This window comes from Salvelinus namaycush, chromosome 16 (genome assembly GCF_016432855.1).
Source record: "Salvelinus namaycush isolate Seneca chromosome 16, SaNama_1.0, whole genome shotgun sequence".
In the NCBI taxonomy this organism is placed as follows: domain Eukaryota; kingdom Metazoa; phylum Chordata; class Actinopteri; order Salmoniformes; family Salmonidae; genus Salvelinus; species Salvelinus namaycush.
In genome coordinates, this window is record NC_052322.1 from 34,988,275 (window position 1) to 35,006,314 (window position 18,040).

Below are 18,040 nucleotides of genomic sequence, written 5' to 3' on the forward strand. Positions count from 1 at the left end.
TTTTTACTTTATGTCTTAGATTGGGGCGTTCTACCTTAGTCTTGGGGGAGCACCCGAGGGTCCGGCAGGGACGGGGAAGACGGAGACCACCAAGGACTTGGCCAAAGCCCTGGCCGTGCAGTGTGTGGTCTTCAACTGCTCTGACGGCCTGGATTATCTGGCTATGGGGAAGGTAACTGAAACTGGGAATAACAGCGAATGTCAATCAATGTCCAATCCCTGTTTACTACACGTGTGGTCTTTATTATAGCTGGCGATAGTGCACCTTCATCTCTGTCTTCCTGTCTCTCAGTTCTTCAAAGGCCTTGCGTCGTCAGGTGCCTGGGCCTGTTTTGATGAATTTAACCGCATTGAGCTAGAGGTACTGTCTGTGGTGGCCCAGCAAGTCCTGTGCATCCAGAGGGCCATCGAGTTGAAGCTGGAGTACTTTGACTTTGAGGGCACCGTGCTCAAACTCAACCCCAACTGCTTCGTGGCCATCACCATGAACCCGGGCTATGCTGGACGCTCAGAGCTCCCAGACAACCTCAAGGTACAGAGGAGGATGCACTCTTTATCCTATGCAATAGATTGATTTTTTAAATATCCATGTTGATTCAACAGTACTTCACCCCTATTCTTCCACAACAGGTGTTGTTCAGAACTGTGGCCATGATGGTGCCTAACTACGCCCTGATAGCAGAGATCTCCCTGTACTCCTATGGCTTCCTGAACGCCAAGCCCCTGTCAGTAAAGATTGTGATGACCTACAGACTCTGCTCAGAGCAGCTTTCCTCCCAGTTCCACTACGACTACGGCATGAGGGCCGTCAAAGCTGTACTGGTGGCCGCAGGGAACCTCAAACTCAAGTTCCCAGACGAGAATGAGGACATACTGGTGTGTCTAGAAAAGTTGGCTTACATTGATATGTTATTATGTATAAATGGTATATATATATATATATATATATATATATATATATATATATATATATATATATTTATAAACTGGGTGGTTGGAGCCCTGAATGCTGATTGGCTGACAGCCGTGGTTTATCAGACTGTATACCACGGGTATGAGAAACATTTATTTTTACTGCTCTAATTACGTTGCTAACCAGTTTATAATAGCAATAAGGCACCTCGGGGGTTTGTGGTATATGGCCTATATACCACGGCTAAGGGCTGTGTCCAGGCACTCTGCAAAGCGTCGTGCATAAGAACAGCCCTTAGCCGTGGTATATTGGCCATATACCACACCCTCTCGTGCCTTATTGCTTAAATATATATAGATTTTTTTTAACGGAGTAGATCAGCTTTAATATTGCAGATAGATTGTAGATTCCATCAATGTAATTGTCTGCATCACTTCCAATCTCCCATATATTATTTTGGTAAATATATTTATATATATACATACATACACATACCCACATATATATAAATATACATATACAAATGCATACATAAACATACACATATATATATATATACATGGTATAGTTAAAAAAATAAGGGCTATGTAAGGGTAGTCGCTTACGTTGAATGTTCTATGTTTTCGGCACTACCAGCTCCTGAGGTCCATCAAGGATGTGAATGAGCCCAAGTTTCTCTCTCATGACATCCCCCTTTTCAATGGAATCACCAGTGACCTGTTCCCCGGTATCTCTCTCCCTGTGGCAGACTATCAGGTTGGAATTTTCCTTGCTTGTTTTTATGTACTCTGTGTTGATAGAAGATGTTGATACTGTATGTGCATTGCATATTTAAATGTCTGCCATCTGTCATGTGTTTCCCAGCTGTTTCTGGCTTGTGCTGAGGAGTGCTGTAAGAACCACAATGTTCAGCCAGCTGAGGTCTTCAAGGAGAAGATCATACAGACCTATGAGATGATGATAGTCCGTCATGGGTACACTTTTTCTTTCTGAACTGAAACTCAATCTAAGTTGCATCTCATAGGTATTTGTATTTATTATGGATCCCCATTAGCTGCTGCCAAGTCAGCGTGTGTTATCATGTGTGTGTATGCAGGTGTCTTTGCCTATGTTTGTGTTGTTTCACAGTCCTTGCTATTCCATAAGGTGTATTTTTATCTGTTTTTTAAATCAAATTTTACTGCTCGCATGAGTTACTTGATGTGGAATAGAGTTCCATGTAGTCATGGCTCTATGTAGCCTCCCATAGTCTGTTCTGGACTTGGAGACTGTGAAGAGACCTCTGGTGGCATGTCTTGTGGAGTATGTATGGGTGTCTGAGCTGTGTGCCAGTAGTTCAAACAGACAGCTCGGTGCATTTAACATGTCAATGCCTCTCACAAATACAAGTAGTGATGAAGTCATTATCTCCTCAACTTTGAACCAGGAGAGATTAACATGCATATTATTAATGTTAGCTCTCTGCGACAAAACTAGGGCCTGTAGGACCTGCCTTGTTGATAGTGCTGTTAAGAAGGCAGAGTAGCGCTTTATTATGCACAGACTTCTCCCCATCTTAGCTACTGTTGTATCAATATATTTTGACCATGACGGTTTACAATCCAGGGTTACTCCAAGCTGTTTAGTTACCTCAACTTGCTCAATTGCCACATTATTCATTACAAGATTTTGTTGAGGTTTAGGGTTTAGTGAATTATTTGTCCCAAATACAATGCATTTAGTTTTTGAAATATTTAGGACTACCTTATTCCTTGCCACCCATTCTGAAACTAACTGCAGCTCATTGTTAAGTGTTGCAGTCATTTCAGTCGCTATAGTAACTGACATGTATAGTGTTGAGTCATCCGCATACATAGACACACTGGCTTTACTCACGCCAGTGGCATGTCGTTAGTAAAGATTTTAAAAAGTAAGGGGCCTTGACAGCTGTCCTGGGGAATTCCTGATTCTACCTGGATTATGTTGGAGAGGCTTCCATTAAAGAACACCCTCTGTGTTCTGTTAGACAGGTAACTCTTTATCCACAATATAGCAGGGGGTGTAAAGTCATAACACATACATTTTTCCAGCAGCAGACTATGATCGATAATGTCAAAAGCTGCACTGAAGTCTAACAAAACAGCCCCCACGATCTTTTTATCATCAATTTCTCTCAGCCAATCATCAGTCATTTGTGTAAGTGCTGTGCTTGTTGAATGTCCTTCCCTATAAGCATGCTGAAAGTCTGTTGTCAATTTGTTTACTGTAAAATAGCATTGTTTCTGGTCAAACAAAATGTTTTTCAAAAGTTTACTAAGGGTTTGTAAGAGGGGGCTTTACTATTCTTAGGTAGTGGAATGACTTTAGCTTCCCTCCAGACCTGAGGGCACACACTTTCTAGTAGGCTTAAATTGAAGATATGGCAAAATCGTCTGCTATTATACTCAGTAAGTTGTCAGAGCCTGGTGGCTTGTCATTTTTCACCTCTTCCACCCTCACTTTATGTAATTCTACATCATAATGCTTGTCTTTCATAATTTGGTCAGATATACTTTTTATTTTTATTTAACCTTATTTAACTAGGCAAGTTAGTTAAGAACAAATTCTTATTTACAATGGCAGCCTAACCCGGCCAAACCCCTAACCTGGATGACACTGGGCCAATTGTGCGCCGCCCTATGGGACTCCCAATCACGGCTGGTTGTGATACAGCCTGGAATCGAACCAGGGCCTGTAGTGATGCCTCTAGCACTGAGATGCAGTGCCTTAGACCGCTGCGCCACTCGGGATGTGCAGTGTCAGCTTTTGTTGCTGGCATGCCTAAGTTTGATAATCTTGCCAATGAAAAAATCATTAAAGCAGTTGGTAATATCAGTGGGTTTTGTGATGAATGAGCCATCTGATTCAATGAATGATGGAGCTGAGTTTGCCTTTTTGCCCAAAATTTCATTTAAGGTGCTCTAAAGCTATAATTCTTTGTCATTTATCTTTGTTTCATGGTGTCGTTTCTTCTTTTTTTTCAGTATAGTCACATGCTTTCTCAATTTGCAGTATGTGTGCCAATCGGTTGTGTAGCCAGACTTTTTTGCCATAGCTTTTGTCTCATCCCTCTCAACCATACAATTTTTCAATTCCTCATCAATCCACAGGGATTTAACCATTTTTACAGTGATTTTCTTAATGGGTGCATACTTATTAGTAACTGGGAGAAGCAATTTCATAAATGTGTCAAGTGCAGTGTCTGGTTGCTCCTCATTACATCCCATGGACCAACAAATATTCTCAATATCAACAACATAGGATTCACTGCAAAACTTATTGTATGACCTCTTATACACTATATTAGGCCCAGCCTTTGGAACTTTTGTTTTCCTAGATATGGCTACTATATTGTGATCACTACATCCTATAGATTTGGATACTGCTTTAAAGCAAGTTTCTGCAGCATTAGTAAAGATGTGATCAATACATGTTGATGATTTCATTCCTGTGCTGTTTGTAACTACCCTGCTAGGTTGACTGATAACATGAACTAGGTTGCAGGCACTAGTTACAGTTTAAAGCTTTCTCTTGAGTGGGCAGCCTGATGAAACCCAGTCGATATTTAAATCACCCAGAAAATATACCTCTCTGTTGATATCACATACATTATCAAGCATTTCACACGTTATCCAGATACTGGCTGTTAGCACTTGGTGGTCTATAGCAGCTTCCCACAAGAATGGGCTTTAGGTGAGGCAGATGAACCTGTAGCCATATTACATCAACAGTTTTTAACATGAGATCCTCTCTAAGCTTTACAGGAATGCGGTTCTGAATATAAACAGCCACACATCCACCTTTGGCATTTCTGTATTTTATGTAGATCTTATAACCATGTATTGCTACCACTATCAAATGTATTATCTAAGTGAGTTTCAGAGATTGTCTGAATATAAATGTAATCTGTTACTAGCAAATTATTGATTTCATGAACCTTGTTTCTTAAGCTACATATGTTAATGTGGGCTATTTTTAGCACTTTTCTGAAATACTTGATTGTTTTTATTGCTTTACTGGGAAGCTTAGCAGAGGTAGATATGCTCATGTTATTTCTGTTAGTGCAGGGTGAGCTGCTCACAGTGGACTTCCTGCTAGGGCACACCACCTCAGTGCTAACAGTATCAATGGTTCATAGGCTACTGATTACTGCATACACTATCTGTGTGATCAGCAGAGGCATTCAGGGCAGTTAGAGGGACATAAATTAGGTTACTTACAGTATATCTACCAACTCCCCTTGTATAATGTACATTTGCTGAAGCATTATGACAACTCAGCGACACAATGGTAGGGATTAACTGAGCTGGGCTTGGGTCATTGAGAAGTCATTGTCTCAACGCAGAATTATAATGCTGTGAAAGGATCCAAATGATTTGGGTGGATCCCGTCGTCCTTATAAAACAAGCTTTGTTTCCAGAAGGTATCAAAATTGTCAATAATTGTTACACCCACAGAGCTACGATAGTCTCGTAGCCAGTTATGGAGGGCTAAAAGTCTGCTGAACTGTTCAATGCCACAATTTAGGAAGGGCAGGGGGCCAGATATTATGGGGTGTTTGTTGGTGTCAAGTAGTGACATCCTCCTGATTCACTGTCATTTTAAAGAACTGACATGGCTTCACCGGTACCTACATGTTCAAATCCCATTTTATTTGTCGCATGCTTCGTAAACAGCAGGTGTAGACTAACAGTGAAATGCTTACTTACGGGTCCTTTTCCAACAATGCAAAATTTAAGATATATATATAATAAATACATGTTAAATGATCGATGATGATAGAAGATAATGTTAAGTGGAATATTGTTTTGAATAATTTTTGCATTGCCCCTACTGGTGTGTATCTCAGATTTATGCTGGTTGGAGAGCCGTTTGCTGGTAAGACCAAAGTCCTCCACGTCCTGGCCGACACCCTGACCCTGATGAACGACAGGGGTTACAATGAGGAGGAGAGGGTCCTCTACCGTACGGTCAACCCCAAGGCCATCACCATGGGACAGCTTTTTGGAGAGTTTGACCCAGTCTCCCACGAGGTGGGGCTCAACCCTGGAATATTCATATTCCTCTCACATCATTACAATTATATATTCAGACTATCTTTCAATATCAATACTGTTATTTTTATTTCTTTACACCAATGGTTTTGCTGTTTTGGATTGTGTCTTACATTGTGTTTGAGTTTTTTCTTTTCTCTCTCCCTGTCTCTGTTGGTGTTGCTCAGTGGGCAGATGGGATTGTGGCCAACACGTTTCGTGAGTTTGCGTCGTCGGAGACCCCGGACCGTAAGTGGGTGGTGTTCGACGGGCCTATAGACACACTGTGGATTGAGAGCATGAACACTGTGCTCGACGACAACAAGAAGGCAAGAATATGAGTCCACAACAAATATCATCCAATATAATGACTTAATGACATACCAGGAGGATGCATAAAGCAACTGTAACTACTTGCTGTATGCTTCCTTCTCTCCCACAGCTGTGCTTGATGAGTGGAGAGATCATCCAGATGTCCAATCAGATGAGTCTAATCTTTGAAGCCATGGACCTGTCTCAGGCCTCTGTAAGTCAACAAGCCATCAACACACTTGCAGGTACAGGTAGACTTCTTATTTTGTCCAACAACAGTATGTTTCACGAATCGGTAATCTGTATATCTATCCCTCCCCTCCCCAGCCGGCGACAGTGAGCAGGTGTGGTATGATCTACATGGAGCCCTCTCAGCTGGGCTGGGAACCCCTGGTGACCTCCTGGATCAACACCCTGCCAGAGCCCCTGCAGGCTCCAGACAACACAGGCCTGCTCATGGAGCTCTTCCACTGGCTCCTGCCACCCTCCCTCAGGATGCTACGCAAACAATGCAGGGTGGGTGGACCTCAAGCTTTAAGTCCAGAAGCATCAATTGGAGTTTGATCCTGTATATCGGCTATTGCCCTGCACCACAGTATATATATATATTTATGGTTTACAAGCTCTATAACATGTCTGATTGCTTTCATATGTTCTAGGAGGTTGTCACCACCAGCAACAGCAACACAGTGGTGTCCCTGACTCGGCTCTTTGAAATGCTGCTCACCCAACCTTTGAAGGAGGACACGGGTAACAAAAACATACGGACGTGGGTCATGGTAAGAGATTAAACAAAGTACTGCTGTGCGTGGCTATACTGAATTGAAATGACAGAAATCAACATACTCAGCTCAACTCCATCTCTTTTTCTGTGGCAGGCAGCCTTTGCCTTCTCCCTGGTGTGGTCGGTGGGTGGCAGCTGTGATACGGACAGCAGGAAGAGGTTTGATGAGTACCTCAGAGACATCATCTTAGGGAAGGCAGACAACCACCCCATCCCCGCTTCCGTGTCCAAATGGGAATGTCCCCACGATGAGAAGGGTCTGGTCTACGACTATTACTACGAGGTCTGTAACATTCCACTGGTCAATAAGGCTTCTGCCGTGTAAAACAGTATTTTTCAGGTTCTATGAAAATACATATATATTTTTTTCACAGTTTAAAGGAAAAGGTCGCTGGGTGCACTGGACTGACTCGATCAAGAACATCAATCTGGGGGACAAGAACACCAAAGTGCAGGATATCATCGTCCCCACCATAGACACGGTCCGATACACCTACCTCATGGACCTCTGCATCGACTATGGAGTGTAAGCGTGCGTCAACACACCCAGACTAATGGGGATGTAATTTGTGTTTACGCACTTGCATTGTGGTTTCAAAGATCATAATATTCAGTTGATGCGTTATATTGTAAAACAGCCACTGATCATATGTCTGTCTCTGTGAAGGCCGTTGCTGTTTGTGGGGCCCACTGGGACGGGGAAGTCTGTGTACGTGAAGGAGAAACTCATGAACAACCTGGACAAGGACCGCTACCTGCCTTTCTTCATCAACTTCTCAGCACGCACCAGCGCTAACCAGAGCCAGGTGAACAATGAAGAGCTACAGATGCGCTATCTTAATTTGACCCTGTTTCTCGCAGCAGGAAAATAATCCTGCAGCAACAGGCAATGTGAATGATTATGTGGATTATAATTCATGTAGTTTTTTTTTTTTTTTGTAGGGTTTGATACATTTTTTGTTAGGGCAAATCAAGTCTGACATTTTTTAAAGTGGAAATTACAAACTTTAAAAGCCTTTTTAAACATTGAATACACTACAATTTGCCTTTCCTGCTATGCAGGAACATTGTCTGCGACAACAGAGTGATCAAATTAAGATAGCAGATCTGTATGAAACATGCTCTCTGTCATACAGTATGTTGATCACGTCTGATCACTGGATACTCAATTCATTTCACAGAAAAGCAAAAAAATGTGTCCATTAAAATAACATCAAATCGATCAGAAATACAGTGTAGACATTGTTAATGTTGTAAATAACTATTGTAGCTGGAAACGACAGATTTTTTCATGGAATATCTACATAGGCGTACAGAGGCCCATTATCAGCAACCATCACTCCTGTGTTCCAATGGCACGTTGTGTTAGCTAATCCAAGTTTATCAATTATCATAAAAGGTTAATTGATCATTAGAAAACCCTTTTGCAATTATGTTAGCACAGCTGAAAACTGTTGTGCTAATTAAAGACGCAATAAAACTAGCCTTCTTGAGACTAGTTGAGTATCTGGAGCATCAGCATTTGTGGGTTCGATTACAGGCTCAAAATGGCCAGAAACAAAGAACTTTCTTTTGAAACTCGTCAGTCTATTCTTGTTCTGAGAAATGAAGGCTATTCCATGCAAGAAATTGCCAAGAAACTGAAGATCTCGTACAACGCTGTGTACTACTCCCTTCACAGAACAGCGCAAACTGGCTCTAACCAGAATAGAAAGAGGAGTGGGAGGCCCCGGTGCACAACTGAGCAAGAGGACAAGTACATTAGAGTGTCTAGTTTGAGAAACAGACGCCTCACTAGTCCTCAACTGGTAGCTTCATTAAATAGTACCCGCAAAACACCAGTCTCAACGTCAACAGTGAAGAGGTGACTCTGGGATGCTGGCCTTCTTTAGACCGGTGGAAATGTGTCCTTTGGTCTGGAGTCCAAATTGGAGATTTTTGGTTCTAACCACCGTGTCTTTGTGAGACGCGGTGCGGGTGAACGGATAATCTCCGCATGTGTATTTCCCACCGTAAAGCATGGAGGAGGAGGTGTGATGGTGAACACTGCTTTGCTGGTGAACACTGTCTGTGATGTATTTAGAATTCAAGGCACACTTAACCAGCATGGCTACAACTGCATTCTGCATTCTAAAACTTTTTTTTTTTTTTTTTTTTTTTTTTTTTTTTTTTTTTTATCCCATTTTCTCCCCAATTTTCGTGGTATCCAATCGCTAGTAATTACTATCTTGTCTCATCGCTACAACTCCCGTACGGGCTCGGGAGAGACGAAGGTCGAAAGCCATGCGTCCTCCGAAGCACAACCCAACCAAGCCGCACTGCTTCTTAACACAGCGCGCCTCCAACCCGGAAGCCAGCCGCACCAATGTGTCGGAGGAAACACCGTGTACCTGGCCCCCTTGGTTAGTGCGCACTGCGCCCGGCCCGCCACATGAGTCGCTGGAGCGCGATGAGACAAGGATATCCCTACCAGCCAAACCCTCCCTAACCCGGACGACGCTATGCCAATTGTGCGTCGCCCCACGGACCTCCCGGTCGCGGCCGACTGCGACAGAGCCTGTGCGCGAACCCAGAGACTCTGGTGGCGCAGCTAGCACTGCGATGCAGTGCCCTAGACCACTGCGCCACCCGGGAGGCCTGCATTCTAAAACTTTTGACCGGTAGTGTGTGAATATACAGTGCCAGTCAAAGGTTTGGACACACCTACTCATTCAACTTTTTTTCTTTATTTTTTACTATTTTCTACATTGTAGAATAATAGTGAAGACATCACAACTATGAAATAACACTTATGGAATCATGTAGTAACAAAAAAAGTGTTAAACAAATGAAAATATATGTTATATTTGAGATTCTTCAAATAGCCACCCTTTACCTTGATGACAGTTTGGCACACTCTTGGCATTCTCTCAACCAGCTTTATGAAGAATGCTTTTCCAACAGTCTTGAAGGAGTTCCCACATATGCTGAGCACTTGTTGACTGCTTTTCCTTTACTCTGTGGTCCAATTCATCCCAAACCATCTCAATTGGGTTGAGGTTGGGTGATTGTGGAGGTCAGGTCATCTGATGTAGCACTCCATCACTCTCCTTCTTGGTCAAATAGCCCTTACACCGCCTGGAGGTGTGTTGGGTCATTGTCCTGTTGAAAAACAAATGATAGTCCCACTAAGCCCAACCAGATGGGATGGCGTGTCGCTGCAGAATACTGTGGTAGCCATTCTAAATAAATGACAGACAGTGTCACCAGCAAAGCACCCCCACACCACAACACATCCTCCTCCATGCTTTATGGTGGGATATACACATGCAGAGATCATCCGTTCACCCACACCGCGTCTCTCAAAGACATGGCGGTTGGAATCAAAAATCTCCAATTTGGACTCCAGACCAAAGGACAGATTTCCACCGGTCTAATGTCCATTGCTCTTGTTTCTTGGCCCAAGCAAGTCTCTTCTTATTGGTGTCCTTTAGTAGTGGTTTCTTTACAGCAATTCAACCATGAAGGCCTGATTCACAAAGTCTCCTCTGAACAATTGATGTCCTTTAGTAGTGGTTTCTTTACAGCAATTCAACCATGAAGGCCTGATTCACAAAGTCTCCTCTGAACAACATCAATTGTTCAGAGGAGACTTTGTGAATCAGGCCTTCATGGTTGAATTGCTGAGATGTGTCTGTTACTGAGATGTGTCTGTTACTTGAACTCTGTGAAGCATTTATTTGGGCTGCAATTTCTGACACTGGTAACTCTAATGAACTTCTGCAGCAAAGGTAACTCTGGGTCTTCCATTCCTGTGGCGGTCCTCGTGAGAGCCAGTTTCATCATAGTGCTTGATGGTTTTTGCGGCTGCACTTTTAATTAAAGTTCTGGAAATGTTCCGCATTGACTGACCTTAATGTCTTAAAGTAATGATGGACTGCCATTTCTTTTTGCTTATTTGAGCTGTTCTTGACATAATATGGACTTGGTCTTTTACCAAATAGGGCTATCTTCTGTATACCACCCCTACCTCTTCACAACACAACTGATTGGCTCAAACACATTAAGAAGGAAATAAATTCCACAAATTAACTTTTAAGAAGGCACACCTTTAATTGAAATACATTCCAGGTGACTACCTCATGAAGCTGGTTGACAGAATGCCAAGAGTGTGCAAAGCTGTCATCAAGGCAAAGGGTGGCTATTTGAAGAATGACAATTATAAAATATATTTTGATTTGTTTAACACTTTTTTGGTTACTAAATGATTCCATATGTGTTATTTCATAATTTTGATGTCCTCACTATTATTTTACAATGTAGAAAATAGTAAAAATAAAGAAATACCCTTCAATGATTAGGTGTTCTAAAACTTTTGACCGCTAGTGTGTGTGTGTGTGTGTGTGTGTGTGTGTGTGTGTGTGTGTGTGTGTGTATATATATATGTATATATATATATGTGTGTACACACAGTTAGCTTTGTTTTGGCTCTGTACACCAGCACTTTAGATTTGAAATTACACAGTGACTATGAGGTTAAAGTGCAGACTGTCAGCTTTAATTTTAGGGTATTTTCATCCATATCAGGTGAACCGTTTAGAAAGTACCACACTTTTTGTGTATAGGGACCCCAAATTATGTGTATTAAAGTAGTAAAAGTTAAGTATTTTGTCCTACATTAATGTGGATGCTATCATGATTACAGATAATCCTGAATGAATCGTGAATAATGATAAGTGAGAACTTTACAGACGTACATATCATACCCCCAGGACATGCTAACCTCTCACTATTACAATAATGGGAAGTTACCATTTTGGAGGGGGTATGATATTTGTGCGTCTAACCTTCTCACTCATTATTATTCACAATTTATTCAAGATTATCTGTAATCATGGTCGCATCCACATTAATGTAGAAGCATTTACAAACATATTCTACTCGTATTTACAGGAAAAGTGACTCCAAAATAACACAATACATTATTTACCATTAATTTCTACTGGACAAAAAAGTATCTGAACCACAACCAAAACAAACAGCAAATGCATCCAACAAATTTGTAGAGTCACAAGCTTAATCTAGTCACTGCGTGCTATGAATATGAGACCACATACGTAACTTTTTACTACTTTAATACGTATATCAGTGAATTTGGCCCAATGCTTCTGATTCACCCGATATGGATGAAAATACCCTCAAATTAAAGCTGACAGTCTGCAATTTAACCTCATAGTCATTTCAAATCCCCAAAATAATCATATGTGGCACTGTCCCGATACTTTTGGAGCTCACTGTTTATACAGTATATTCTTCCACTGTTTGTAGAACATCATCATGTCCAGGCTGGACAAGAGGAGGAAGGGGGTGTTTGGCCCCCCCATGGGGAAGAAGTGTGTCATATTTGTGGATGACATGAACATGCCTGCCCTGGAGCAGTTTGGGGCACAGCCTCCCGTGGAACTCCTACGCCAATACTTTGACCATGGCAACTGGTTAGAGACTACTACATTACAATGCCATCATATCTTGCTTTAGGCTATAATGATCAGTGACATACCTGGAACTTATCATGTCTTTAAAGTTTACTTTCACTGTCTTCCCAGGTATGACCTGAAGGACACCACTAAGATCACCCTGGTGGACCTGCAGCTGATCTCAGCTATGGGGCCTCCTGGTGGCGGGAGGAACGCGGTGACGCCACGCTTCCTGCGGCACTTCAACATCACCAGCATCAACGCCTTCAGTGACGACACCATGGTGCGCATCTTCTCCAACGTGGTGGCCTTCTACCTCCGCAACAACGAGTTCCCGCCAGACTACTTCACCGTGGGCAACCAGATAGTGGCCGCCACTATGGAGGTGAGAAGGTTCAGGAGATTACATTGGTAGTCATTTTATTTCCACAAGCATAAAACCCACTAGATTTAATCATATACGAGAGTAAAAAGGTGTGATTGTTGCTCTTCACACTTCGTTCTGACTCTTTTTAAACCATGTAAAATCAAGTTATTTCACTTTCCGTTTCTCTTCTTGCCTAATGCTTCGCCCACGTCTCTCAAAAGGTCTACAAGAAGGCCATGGACAACCTGCTCCCCACGCCAGCGAAGTCCCACTACACATTCAACCTGCGCGATTTTAGCCGCGTGGTGCAGGGTTGCCTTCTCCTCAAGAAGGAATCCCTGGTGAACAAACGCACCATGATCCGCCTCTTTGTCCATGAGGTGTTCCGCGTATACTACGACCGTCTGGTGGATGACCAGGACCGCGCCTGGCTCTACCTCCTAATGAACGACATCGTCAGGGACCACTTCAAGGAGAACTTTGAGCAGGTGTTTGACCACCTGAAGGCTACAAGCAACAAGGCAGTAAGTACAGTAGATGTTGTTTTTGATGGTAGTTTGTTTACTGTTGTTTAGTTGTGGTGATGAGGTTCCTGTGTTCCCTGTCACTAGCCGCGTGAGGAGGACATGCGTAACCTGCTGTTTGGGGACTACATGAACCCTGACCTGGAGGACAATGATCGTCTGTACTCTGAGGTGCCCTCCATGGAGAGCTTCGGCCAGGTGGTGGAGCTCTGTCTGGATGAGTACAACCAGACACACAAGAACCGCATGAACCTTGTCATCTTTCGGTAAAGGCCTTTAACGTCAAGTTCCAGGGTTTGGGTTTTTATAAGCAGCACAGAATGAGAGGTTAGCTACAATCACTGGAAAACTGAGTATGACTCTGTTTTTGTCCATTTGCGTTTAGCTACGTGCTGGAGCACCTGTCTCGTATCAGCCGTGTGCTGAAGCAGCCAGGGGGCAATGCCCTGCTGGTGGGGGTGGGGGGCAGCGGACGCCAATCCATCACCCGCCTTGCCACCTCCATGGCCAAGATGACCCTGTTCCAGCCAGAGATCTCCAAGAGCTACGGCCTGAACGAGTGGAGGGACGACCTCAAGGTGAGACTTTAGACCATTAACATAGAGATTATTCCAGGCCAGGTTGGACTGGAATGGCAACAGTCTACAGATAATTGAAGAGTTGTCACTAGAGGACTTGGGCTGGTATATTTGTTGTGTGTGTTCCATATCATTTTTCTGATTGTTTGCTTTTTCCTGTGCTGCAGCTCCTGCTGAAGAGTGCAGGGGTGAAGGGTCAGAAGACGGTATTTCTGCTAACTGACTCTCAGATCAAGGAGGAGGCCTTCCTGGAGGATGTGGACAGTGTCCTGAACACAGGAGAGGTGCCCAACCTGTTCGCCACGGACGAGAAGGCGGAAATCATGGAGGTAGGTTTTCATAGACCAGTCAGATGGATAATAGGCTTTGGCTTATTAGAGTTAGGCTATGGTTGAGGTTGGAGTTGCTGGGGTTACTGCCCTTTTTTTATATCATCACATTATCTAAGCAGAAGCATTCACAGTGAGTGTTGTGAGTGAGAGGAATAATCATAGCAACCTCGGCCTGCTCCCTCTCTCTCCCCAGGCGGTGCGGCCTATCGCCCAGGCTGGCAATAAGAGTGTGGAGTTCAGCCCCCTGGCCCTGTTTGCCTACTTTGTGTCACGCTGCAGGGAAAACTTGCACATCATAGTGGCCTTCAGTCCTATAGGAGAGGCCTTCCGCAACCGTTTACGCCAGTTCCCCTCCCTCATCAACTGCTGCACCATCGACTGGTTCCAGGTACAGAGGCAGTACAAAACCTATTGAATCTGATGGCTTACACTGTATACTAATGAAGTAATATCAACAATCTTTTGCTTATCAACTTCCCTCACCTCCTCTCTGAACTGCATCTCCCAGCCTTGGCCAGAGGAGGCGCTGGAGCGCGTGGCCAACAAGTTCCTGGAGTCGTTGGAGATGAGTGAGCATGAGAGACAGGAGGTCATGCCCATCTGCAAGACCTTCCACACCTCCGCCATCCAGCTCTCTCACAAGTACATTTAACTCTTCCTTTCAATCTAATTTAACACAGATATCAGATATTCTCTTCTCATGCTACAGAAGTTATTGATGACAAAAGAAACACAGCAATTCCATTTGAATGACTTTATCAAAACAGACTAAAATCAAGGACAGATGTATTACATATTTATCGCACGATAGCTGAGGATGTTGTTGTTCCCAGGTTCCTTTCGGAGCTGGGTCGCCATAACTACGTGACACCCACCTCCTACCTGGAGTTGATCGCTGCGTTCCGTCAGCTGCTCACCCAGAAGAGAGACATGGTCATGAAGGCCAAGAAGAGGTACACCAACGGCCTGGACAAACTGGCCTTCGCTGAGTCTCAGGTACATCAAACCGATTGTTTTTATCTTGCTACAACATGAATGTAGGGATCTATGTGGATTGTGTGTGTCATGGTTTGTTGCCTCATTATGTACTGTGACTTGAGACCTAAGGCAACTTGAATCAAGTGTTCTTGAACCTTTGATGTGTCTGCGTTCACCCCTTTGCATTACACTGTGCTCAGCCTTAGCTCTGTCCCTCATGAGTATGATCTGTTGTGTAGGTGAGTGAGATGAAGAAGGAGCTGGTGGACTTGCAGCCTAAACTGGAGCAGGCCAAGATAGACAACACCAAGATGATGAAGGTGTTAGAGGTAGAGTCAGTGCAGGTGGAGGCCAAGAGTAAGGTGGTGCGTGTGGACGAGGAGGCTGCCACTCTGAAGGCCAATGAGGCCCAGGCCCTGAAGAACGAGTGTGAGAGCGACCTGGCAGAGGCCATACCTGCCCTGGAGATGGCCCTCTCAGCCCTGGACACCCTGAAGGTAGGGAAGGGAAAAGGGGATACCTTGTCAGTTGCACAACTGATTGCATTGTGTCTTCTGCATTTAACCCAACCCCTCTGAATCAGAGAGGTGCGGGGGGGGCTGTCTTAATCGACATCAGCATCATCGGCGTCCGGGGAGCAGTTGTTGTTGGGGGTTAAGTGCCTTGCTCAAGGGCAGAACGGCAGATTTTTCCAAATTGCCTGCTCAGGATTTGAACCAGTGACCTTTCAGTTACTGGTCCAACGCTCTTGGGATTCTGATCAAACAGAGATCAGCCTGCCCTGCACAGGGGATTACCAAAGGGGATTGAAAGGAGACTTGCACAAAGCAAACAGACAAAGTATGATCTTATCTGATCTCTCTTCCCTCTCAGCCCTCTGACGTGACCATCGTGAAGTCGATGAAGAGCCCTCCGTCGGGGGTAAAGCTGGTGATGGCGGCCGTGTGTGTGATGAAGGAGCTGAAACCTGATAAAATTGTTGATCCTGCTGGGACTGGACAGAAGGTCAGGAACTGCTCTACCTCTTTTTTCATTTATTAAATAAAATGTGTTTGCTTATATGTTTAATTATGTTTTCTTACCACTTGAACAGATTCTTGACTACTGGGGTCCGAGCAAAAAGCTTCTTGGAGACATGAATTTCCTACGAGACCTGAAAGAGTACGACAAGGACAACATCCCTGTGAGTCCCTGTGAAAAAACAAATGTGTTGAATTGCATTTAAACTGAAGTGTCAATGTAAATCTATATACTTTTTAATTGACTCTCTTCTCTTTTCCCGGCTAGGTCCCTGTGATGCAAAAGATCCGCAGTGAGTACATGACTAATCCTGACTTTGATCCCACCAAAGTGGCCAAGGCCTCCTCTGCCGCCGAGGGCCTGTGCAAGTGGGTCACTGCCATGGAGATCTACGACAGAGTGGCCAAGGTAGTGGCCCCTAAGAAAGCCGGCCTGGCCGAGGCTCAGCTGTCTCTGGCCACCACCATGTCTCTGCTGAACCAGAAGAGAGCTGAGTTGAAGGAGGTGGAGGACCGTCTGGCCCTGCTGCAGAAGACCTTTGAGGAGAAGACTGAGGAGAAGGCCCAACTGGAGTTCCAGGTGGACTTGTGTGCCCGCAAACTGGAGAGAGCCGAGAAACTCATCGGAGGCCTAGGAGGAGAGAAGACCAGGTGCTCTGGATGATGGAGATTATTAAATAAATTGATTGTTTCAAATGGTTTGTGTAGGCCATTAGTACCTGAGGTCTTTGCTATGTCCTGAGGGACTGTGTGTGCTTTCCCTCTACAGGTGGTCCAAAGCAGCAGATGACCTTCAGAACACCTATGATAACCTGACCGGTGACGTGCTCATCTCAGCTGGCGTCATCGCCTACCTTGGAGCCTTCACTGCTGCCTTCAGACAGAACTGTGCCAAGATATGGACCAAGCTCTGCAAGGTACAGGCACATACAGCAGCACCTCAGCTCAACACCAATTCATTGTCACCAATCTTAATCTTGTTATTTATTCCTACCCTCCAGTCTAAGAACATTCCGTCATCAGATGATTTCTCCCTGAGTAAGACCCTGGGAGACCCCATAAAGATCCGGGCGTGGAACATCTCAGGCCTGCCCACCGACAGCTTCTCCATAGACAACGGGGTCATTGTCAGCAACTCCCGCCGGTGGCCCCTGATGATAGACCCCCAGGGCCAGGCCAACAAGTGGGTGAAGAACTCTGAGAAGGACAACAACCTGAGCGTGATCAAGCTGACGGACGGAGACTACATGAGAACCCTGGAGAACTGCATCCAGTTCGGGACCCCTCTGCTGCTGGAGAACGTAGGGGAGGAGCTGGACCCTTCGCTGGAGCCCCTGCTGCTCAAACAGACTTTTAAACAAGGTACCGAACAGGACGGCACGCTCTGATGAACATCATATCATGTGCAAGGATTTATCGTTACATACTGGTGTCATTTGATTACAGACTATTTGTTTGTGTCATCCAGGGGGCATGGACTGTATCCGGCTGGGGGAGAGTGTAATCGAGTACTCATGTGACTTCCGGTTCTACATCACAACTAAGCTGCGGAACCCCCACTACCTTCCGGAGCTGGCCACCAAGGTGTCTCTGCTCAACTTCATGATCACCCCTGAGGGCCTTGAGGACCAGCTGCTGGGCATTGTGGTCGCCAAGGAGAGGTGTGTGTTGCAACACACGCTACACTACTCGCTATGCTGTGCAGATCTATCGTTATTTATAGTGG

General features: G+C 44.4%; 1 protein-coding gene across 1 annotated transcript in view; it reads left to right on the forward strand.

Annotated features, from left to right (window-relative positions):
* dnah12 (dynein, axonemal, heavy chain 12) overlaps positions 1-18,040 on the forward strand; it is a 38,648-nt gene that overhangs the window by 14,729 nt on the left and 5,879 nt on the right. Inside the window, exons 26-54 of the mRNA XM_039011543.1 lie at positions 20-172; positions 293-532; positions 631-876; positions 1,550-1,669; positions 1,778-1,887; positions 5,781-5,964; positions 6,153-6,293; positions 6,407-6,490; positions 6,604-6,792; positions 6,936-7,055; positions 7,155-7,343; positions 7,435-7,586; positions 7,728-7,866; positions 12,368-12,534; positions 12,646-12,901; positions 13,105-13,416; positions 13,504-13,673; positions 13,793-13,985; positions 14,153-14,314; positions 14,511-14,705; positions 14,826-14,959; positions 15,151-15,313; positions 15,535-15,792; positions 16,169-16,300; positions 16,389-16,478; positions 16,583-16,965; positions 17,084-17,231; positions 17,316-17,676; positions 17,783-17,975. Of these exons, the coding sequence (XP_038867471.1) occupies positions 20-172; positions 293-532; positions 631-876; positions 1,550-1,669; positions 1,778-1,887; positions 5,781-5,964; positions 6,153-6,293; positions 6,407-6,490; positions 6,604-6,792; positions 6,936-7,055; positions 7,155-7,343; positions 7,435-7,586; positions 7,728-7,866; positions 12,368-12,534; positions 12,646-12,901; positions 13,105-13,416; positions 13,504-13,673; positions 13,793-13,985; positions 14,153-14,314; positions 14,511-14,705; positions 14,826-14,959; positions 15,151-15,313; positions 15,535-15,792; positions 16,169-16,300; positions 16,389-16,478; positions 16,583-16,965; positions 17,084-17,231; positions 17,316-17,676; positions 17,783-17,975 (5,384 nt within the window). The remainder of the gene's footprint in view (positions 1-19; positions 173-292; positions 533-630; positions 877-1,549; positions 1,670-1,777; positions 1,888-5,780; positions 5,965-6,152; positions 6,294-6,406; positions 6,491-6,603; positions 6,793-6,935; positions 7,056-7,154; positions 7,344-7,434; positions 7,587-7,727; positions 7,867-12,367; positions 12,535-12,645; positions 12,902-13,104; positions 13,417-13,503; positions 13,674-13,792; positions 13,986-14,152; positions 14,315-14,510; positions 14,706-14,825; positions 14,960-15,150; positions 15,314-15,534; positions 15,793-16,168; positions 16,301-16,388; positions 16,479-16,582; positions 16,966-17,083; positions 17,232-17,315; positions 17,677-17,782; positions 17,976-18,040) is intronic.